This window comes from Dryobates pubescens, chromosome 3 (assembly GCF_014839835.1).
Source record: "Dryobates pubescens isolate bDryPub1 chromosome 3, bDryPub1.pri, whole genome shotgun sequence".
Taxonomy (NCBI): Eukaryota; Metazoa; Chordata; class Aves; order Piciformes; family Picidae; genus Dryobates; species Dryobates pubescens.
Window position 1 is genome coordinate 40,684,954 of NC_071614.1, and position 8,475 is coordinate 40,693,428.

At 53.3% G+C, this 8,475-nt stretch overlaps 1 protein-coding gene across 1 annotated transcript; it reads right to left on the bottom strand.

Moving 5' to 3' along the window:
- Positions 1–806: 806 nt before the first annotated feature.
- Positions 807–7,581, bottom strand: FBLN7 (fibulin 7). The gene is made up of 8 exons (XM_054180014.1): positions 7,454–7,581; positions 5,392–5,551; positions 4,737–4,907; positions 3,830–3,955; positions 3,600–3,737; positions 3,366–3,503; positions 2,363–2,501; positions 807–2,216 (listed from the first exon to the last, which is right to left on the bottom strand). The coding sequence occupies exons 1-8, from the start codon at positions 7,532–7,534 to the stop codon at positions 1,844–1,846; spliced, it is 1,326 nt and encodes a 441-aa protein (XP_054035989.1). The 5' UTR covers positions 7,535–7,581; the 3' UTR covers positions 807–1,843.
- Positions 7,582–8,475: the final 894 nt, after the last annotated feature.

The following is an 8,475-nucleotide window of genomic DNA, read 5'->3' on the forward strand; positions in this document are numbered from 1 at the left end:
ATTAACAGGATGCCCTCAGCAGGACAGGAAGGTCCTCCTGCCTTGGGAGAGGACACCTCAGCCTGTGTGGCTGCAGAAGGCACTGAGCTGCCACACCAGCCTCTCATGTCTCCTTTTCTGATGGTGCTTCTGGGCTTTGTCTTCCTCCCATATTCTCTGTGGATCTTTACCAACTCCATCGAAAAGTGGGCAACCCCCAGGTCTTCAGCTCTGTGTGCACCTGCACTCCCACTGGGGCAAGGCCACCCCCTTCCAGCACTCCTTGCTTTTGAAAGCAGCTACAATTGCTATAAAAGCATTTTATTTTAGTTTGGGACAGGGGGTTGATCCCTCTGGTAGAGGAATGAGCCTGTTAAGTTTCCTAACCTACCCCCAGCACAACTCTGGGATACATTTCCCTGCCTGGCTCCACCATCCAGCTGAAGCCAAACCAAACATCCTCTATCCCCTTGGCTCTGGAAGCCCTGTTGCTGAGGAACAGGCACTGAATGTCCCTCCTTGTTCTGGTGGGTCCTCCCTCCCTCCCAAGCTTTCATGGAAAAACCATACCCCCAAAACAAAATCCAGGAGCTCAGTCTCCCAAAGAATGCAGCACAGATGGGTCTCCGGAAGTCTCCTCCTGGAGCACAACAGCTCAAACCCACTGCTTTTTTCTTTTTCTTTCTGGGGGGGGGTGGGCAGCAGCAGACTCCCCTTCACTGAGGTCTCACTCCGGGATGAGCTACTCTTACAGCAACCAGACTTTTTCAAGCAAAATAAGGCAGAAAATTTAAACTAAAGGAGGCAGATTGTTGATCCCAAACATGGTGAGCATCACAACGTGGCCCCATGTATGTGGGGTACTTTTATTCCACTCTGTGCTTGATCAGAGGTTATATTTAATTGTGCTCAAGTATTTAATTGTGCTCAGCATAACACAGAAACATGCATAACGTCAGGAGGTGTAGGTAACATGCACAAGCACCGAGGAACTGACGGGGAAGGGTGTAAGACCAGGGAAGTGTATGTGTTGTCCCCCACAGGAGGAGGAAATAAAAATGAAATATTCACACCTCAGCCTCCCTCAATACACAGTCAAAGCCCTCCCTGAAGTCACAGCCTGCAGTGAGGAGGATGCACACACACAACCCAGTTCAGGAGGTTGAAGGAACTGTTGACTATGGGTGGAAGCATGGGATGACTCCAGCACATCCTGCAGAGCACTGGGATTCCTCCTTTGCCCACCAGCAGTGTCCTGCTTGCACCCGGAGCCAGCCAGGTCTTGTAGGGATGGATGGTCATGGATTTTTCCAGTGCTAGGAAACCCCAGGGAATTGAGATTCCAGTCTAGTTGCATCCCTGCAGGCTGCTGTGAGATTTATCAGCATCCAAAGGGCAGCAGAGGCATGTTTTCATGCAGCTGGGGTCAGTGCAAGCAATCCTGGGCCAGCAGGGAGGAGAACGGTAGCCACCATGAGCCTCCCTTCTTCAGCATGCACCAGCTGAACTTATTTACTAAAAAAGAAAGGGAAAATTAAAAAGGAAATAAGGGCTGCGGGTTCTGTCCGCTGTTTTCTGCACCATGGAGGACATGGCCCTTCAGGAGCCTCAGGTGAGGACAATGCTCTGTTCCTGCACCTGGGTGAATGGGTTAACCCATGCACCTTGTTTCTTTTGCACCTCATTTGCCTTTTATGGGGGTATAAAACCTGCCTGAGCATAATAACCATAATGCAGAGAGAAGGATGGTTTGCTTCAGTATGACATGTCTCCTGGAGCTCCCGTTAGATGCCTGCATCCAGGGCCAGCGCTTGGGGTGGAGGATGCTGAGCAGGGACCATCACCTCCCCAGATGCAACCTCCCTTAAAACTCGTATGCAGAGACAAAGAGTGTGATTTTGGACACATGCTTGGCCTGAAAGACACGATCCAGGTACTCAGACATGTCCACATCCACTTGGATGGTCTGGGGCCCCTTAAGACTCTGCACCAGGATGAGCTCTCCAGTTTGCCGGTCTGAGCGCTGCATCACGAAGTGGCCGCGGTTGTTGCCCCCCACAATGCCAAAGCGCAGGCTGTCAGGTCCCGGCCGACCGGGTGCAGCTGCCGTGGCCATACGGAAGAGCGGGGTGGGCGTCAGCAGGTTGGAGGGCAGGGGAAGGTAGTGGAAAGAGATGGTTTTGGGTGCTTGGTGGCACGATCTGCTCTCCATTGGGCAGGGATTGCGCTCACACTGGCTGCAAAAGGAAGAACAGGGGGAGGTTTTCAGGAAACCTCAATGCAGAATCCAAGTTCCTCACCTTGGTGGCATGAGATGCATATGGTTTTGGGACCCAGCAGCCAAAACCACACAGACACAAGTTTTGCACCCCACTGCACTTACAAGGGTGCTGTTTTGACATAGGTGACATTGCCGGCGGGCTGGGGGCATTGTGGGTTGATGCACTGGAAGCCCCCCCCTGTGTTGATGCAGGTGGTCCCCCTTGTGCAGTTGTCCTGGGACAGGGTACACTCGTCAATGTCTGTAAAAACAACAGGTCAGGCTCTCTAGAGTCTCCAAACTGATCCCACTGAGAGGTTTCCCATGGCAGAAAAGAGGCAAAATGGGTCAAACATCAAATACAATTGAAAAAGCATGGCTGAAAGTGTCTAAATTGCCTAAAAAGTCTGTGCTGTGCCTGCTTTCCACCCCCCTGGGCCAGACAGGATTAATGGCAGAACTCTCACAGCAGGAGGGCAGCTTATTTTCCTAACTTCTAGCTAAGCTGTTTGAAAACACTGTGTCTTTTTATTTCCTAAATGTCTTGGTTAGTAAACAAGATCCCTGGCAATAAAATCAAGAGCTCAGAATGCACGTATTTGCAGGGAACATTTTCAAGATGCTATGAAACATGCAGAAATCAGGGAGAAAAGGAGCAAGCTGCAATAATCAACACTGTGTATCACAAAAAACATCCCAATTTTACATGAGGAGGCTTTCAGATGAGCAGTTCTGTCCACACACCATCACTACCTATTGCTCTCAACCCTGCATCCTAACTCCTCTGTTTTAGGAGAAGCTGCCAATCTCCAAGGTCACCCTTCACCATGTAATTAATTCTTTTTAATGCTACTTATGTTTCTTCTCAGGGTCATCTCATTCATGGGGGATAACTCCACTATGACAGTGAGGTTCCTATGCTCTTTTTTGATGGATGCAGCCCAAAAGAACCTCTGCCAGTACTGAGCTTCCATCATTTTCCTCCCCTCCACCCCCAGCATGGGAACCACCAAGATTTTTGCATGCATAAATGCTGCAAGAAGGAGAAAAAAGGGGAAAACCATTTAAAAACATTGTACAAGTTGAGAAAAAGCAATAAACGTAGCAGTTACTAGCCCAGCCTCACCTTCACAACTCTTGCCATCACTCAGGAGGATATAGCCATCAGGACAGGCACAGCGGTAGGAGCCAGGGAGGTTGACACAGGTATGGGCGCAGAGCTGGAGACCCCCCTCCTGCTTGTACACCTCACACTCATTGAGGTCTGTGGAGGGAGAGATGAAGGGAACAAGTGCACAGACGAGAAGACCTCATAGCCCACCTTGGTGCCACCACAGTTGTCCACACTAGCGTGGCTCACCCTGGCAGAGGGCGTTGGCAGCTGTGCCACTCATGTGGAAGCCAGGCTCACAGCTGCAGTGCTGGGTCTGGTCAATCTGGGCACAGCGGGGCTGGCGGCTGAATGCTGGGTCATCCGTCACACTCCAGGCTGGGGGAGCTGGGGACACACATAACCCACAGGATGGGGTTTGGAATGAGGTGGGGTGCTGAAATAAACCGGGTCACCCACCTCGGTGAGGAGTCACCCACCTGTCTGCGCCTGATACTGGCAGGTGGCTCCAGTCCACTGCTGTGGGCAAAGGCACTTGTACTGGTTCAGCCCCTCCAGGCATGTCCCACCATTCTGGCAGGGGCTGCTCGAGCACTCACTGATCTCTGCAAAATAGCCACATTATTGCATTTTGTTTTCACAGAATCACAGAATCATTTTGCTTGGAAGAGACCTTTTGAGTACATCGAGTCCAACCCTTAACCCAATACTGCAAAGTCCTTGACTAAACCCGGATCCTCAGCAACGCAGCTACACATCTTTACAACCCCTTCCGAGATGGTGACTCCACTACTGCCCTCGTCAACCTGTTCCAGGGTTCAACAACCCATTCAGGGAATAGTTTTTTTTCTCATGCCCAACCTAAGGCTCCTCTGATGCAACTTGGGGCTGTTTCCTCTTGTCCTATTTCTTGCTCCTTAGGAGAAGAGACCACCTACCACCATCACCTCACTTTAACCTCCTTTTAGGGAGTTCAGAGAGCAAAGTCTCCTCTGAGCGTCCTTTTTTCTTAATTTCATTTTATTTCTTTATGTCTGTCTCTGGCACTGCCCCAGTGTAATGGTTTGCTGTGATGCTGGGAGCTATCATAGCCCTGATGCCTCTTCCCCTCCTCTTTCCTGCTGAGCTCCAGATGAGTCTCTAGCTGTAATTTCCATCTTTTCTTGAGGATGAGAAGCCCCAAATCTCTAGCTGTGGGAATCGCAGTATCCTTGGGATTTTGGCTAGCTGCAAGCTAACAACAGCCCAAACACCTCCCTGCTTGGCAGACCTCAATAACCTGCCATGTTTAAATAAACTTAAATCACATCCCACTCTTGCAAATCCCATCATGACCATGAAGCAGTCCAACTGCTGTGGCCACCCACCCAGCACCCAGAGCCATACCTGCACAGTGGGGCTCCTGTCCAGTCCAGCTGCCATTGGCCTGGCATGTCCTTGTGCTGGAGCCCAGGAGCTGGAAACCCGGGTTGCAGGTGAAGTGAACCTCATGTTCCACCAAATACTTGGTGCCAAACTTCTTCCCATCAGTGGGGGCTTTCAGAGCAGGGCAAGAGGCTGTAGGAGCATGGGGGGGAGGGGGAAGTCATCAGTGTCCAGGTGAGTGTTTTGGGGACACAGTTCACCCAGTTCCTCCAAAACCTCCTATTTAACCATTTTTTTCCTCAAATATTGGTCTGCTGAGGTTAACTTGTAACATCCAGCCCCACAGTGAAATCCCAGCAAGGATGCTGGGGCTGAGCATGACTGTTAGGTTTTTGCAACCCCTTCCATGCTCCCAGCACAGGACTGTAGCTCTTTTGCTGGAGACATGGTTTTCCAGCCTGCTCACCTTCAGTGCTTTGCAGTTTAGGGCTTTTGAACCTCCCTGCATCTTACCAGGTTGGAAAAGTTCTCTAATTCATGAGCACATAGATACAGATATCTCCATCCATGGAGATGTCCAAAGCTACACGTATCATGGCCCTGACCATCCCATCCTACCTACACCAGTGTCCTCTGAGGCCATAAAAGCAACTGGTGGGACCCAGAAAGAACTCACCAGCCATCGGCTCGGAGGTGGCTTTGGCCAGGGAGTCATGCAGGGTGCTCAGCCGGCTCTTCATCACACGCAGACCCTCGGCAAAGCGCGTCTCCTGACCCTTCAGCAGCTGCTGCATCTGCCGGATGGCGGCCAGGAGCTGCTGCCTGCTGAGGCAGCTCTGTGGGGATGTTGTGGCTGCTCAGTTGGAGGACATTGCTATAGTCCTCACGATGCTGTGCCACCCAGGACCCAACCTGCTGCACCACACAGGACCCAACCTGCTGCACCACACAGCTTGCCCCAGCTGCAGAGAGGTGCTTGTGCAGGAGCTTCACAGCATCAGAGGTGCCTGAGAAAATGTCCCATCCCCCCCCTTTACCCAGATACAGGAGGTACAAGAAGTCATTAGCTTAGGCATGCTCTTTTACATCTAACTGTGTCCTACATCTATGCTGTGTCCAGCTTTGGAGTCCTCATCACAGGAGAGACATGGACCTGTGGGAGCAGGTCCAGAGGAGGCCACAAAAATGATCCAAGGGCAGGAACCCCTCTGCTGTGAGGACAGGGTGAGAGACTTGGGGTTGTTCAGCCTGGAGAAGAGAAGGCTCCGGGGAGACCTTATTGTGGCCTTTCAGCACTTAAAAGGGGCCTGCAAGAAAGATGGGGACAAACTTTTTAACAGGGTCTGTTGCAACAGAACAAGGGGGTGGGGAGGTGGGAGGTGGCTTTAAACTAAAAAAAGGAGATTCAGACTGGATATAAGGAATATTTTATTTATGCTGGGGGTGGTGAGGCATGCCCAGGTTGCCCAGAGAGGTGGTAGAAGCCCCATCCCTAGAAACATTCCAAGTCTAGTTGGGCAAGGCTCTGAGCAACCTGATCTAGTTGCAGATGTCCCTGCTTCCTGCAGGGGGATTAAACTAGATGAACTTTAAAGGTCCCTTCCAAACCAAAGCATTCCATGATCCTGTGATGATTCTAAAGGGGTAATACAGCACTATGAGCAAGGCTGTAATCGCTCTGTTAGCCCTGGGAGAGATGCCATAACTCATGTTTCATCCTGCTGGAGCTACAGTCCTGTCCCACTTCCACATTACAAAATAAGAGGAAAACAGCTGTCTTGTGAGTTCTGCTGGGCCAGGAACACTGGTGGGACTCCAGCCTGCAAACTGATCGCTACCACGGGACTGACTCATGCAGGAGATGGGCACTGTTATTATGGGTTTCCTGCGGAATGGACTTTAAACCAAAGAGACAGAGGAAGGGCTGAGAAAAGCCAAGGCAATTTTAGAGCTCAGAGGTTAACAGAGTACACGGAGGAAAGAGTCCAGAGGGTCTGGGCAGGGTGGCAGGAAGCTGGGGACAAAGGAGCTCTGGGAAAGTATGAAGAGCCGGTGGGCACCTGGCCCAAGGGATTTCTTAATCCCCCAGCCACACTGTGCAGTGGTGAACTTATTCTCATTTCCAAACTGAGGGTTTATGGAGAGGAAATAAATTGCCAGTCCAAGCAGCATGCTGTCCTCTGCTTTCTCAGTGCAGTTTTGGGGGGTCACAGTGGGGACAAGCCAGTGCTTGTAACTCTGGGCTACCCTGCACCGAGAAAGAGGGAAGTGAAAGCAAGTAGGTGCCTGGCATGTAGCTGGCTTTAATAAACAGCTCTTTGTTAGGGCTGGTTTTAACTTCCAGAGACAGCAAGAGCTCCCTGCAGGATGCTCAAGAGGGGCAAACTCCCACTTCCTCTTGAAACGGGACTGTTCTTCCCTCCCGGGGTACTCAGTGCTGATTTCAGGTGTGCTTAAGGACCCCCCCCCCATCCCAACTTTGCCCACCTGTTTGCAGGGGCAGGAGCGTGGTTTGGGCAACCAGACTGGAACTGTTTAAATCCACTGTAAGCGCCCCTCCGGCATTTGCCCACCTGTTTGCAGGGTCCAGGGCAGCAGCTCGGTCCGGTGTGCACAGCTGGGCCGGAAGGACGGGCAGACGCCTACCGCACCGGTACCAGGATGGGAGGACAGAGAGGACCCTTCTCTCCTCCCCGGAAGCCCTTCCCGAGCGGTCCCCCGCCCCGATCCCAGCTCACCTGGGGCGCCGGTGCCGCCGGGAGCAGCAGCAGCAGAAGCGGCGGCAGCAGCAACGGGAGGCGGCCCCGCGCCCCCGGCATGGTCCAGTGCCCGGTTCAGCTCCGTTCCGTTCCCTTCCGCCGAGCAAAGGCTCTCCCGGGCTCGGGCAGCCGCCTCTCCCCGCCCCGACTCTCCCGCCGCCCCCGCCCCACCCGTGGTTACGCTCCCCCGTGGAGCGGGACGCGACGCTTCCCCGCCCCAGGAAATCGTGCCCCCAGACTCGGTGCTCCTTCCCGGAGACAGCTGGCTGCAGACACACTGCTCCCGCTCCGTGGCCGTGGGGACCCTCTGTCTTGTCCTTTTCCGGAGGGATGCTGCTCCTCCTTTCCTATCATTGCACCCCACGCCCCACCCCTCAACTCCCTTCCCCATCCCTGCACCCCCTTCCCCTATCTTTGCACCCTTCTCCCTGTCCCTGCAGCCCCTTCTCCATCCCTGCACCCCTTTTGCCATGCTTGAGCTGCCTTCTCCATCCCTGCATGCTCTCCCAAGCCCTGCTCCCCCTTCTCCAACCCCTGCAGCCCTTCCTCATCTCTACATCCCTCTCCCCATCCCTGCATCCCCTTCCCGAAATATGCACACCTCTCCCCGATCTCTGCACCCCTCTCTCCATCCCTGCCACCCCTCTTCCCATCCCGTGCACCCCGCAGGAGAGGCGAGAGGCTGCCGGATGGTGCGCGGGGTCCCGGCTCCATCCGGCGGCCAGTTGCTGTAGAGCAGCTCCTGCTGTGGAGAAAGCAGAAATTTCTCCCGCCCCGAGATGGAGCAGGGACAACTGGGTACGACCAAGCCATTAAACGGTGGGTTCATTCCTCCCAGGACTCCCCGTTCAGACTCATACCCACCCCAAAAGCCACAGCAAATGGTGAAAAAGACACGAGGCTGTCCGCACCCTTGCGGTTTGCTGCCAGTGCAGCCTGGGTAGGAGGAAGCCAACCCCACATGGGGTGGACTTGCCTATGCCCACCCTGTGCCCCCTCAG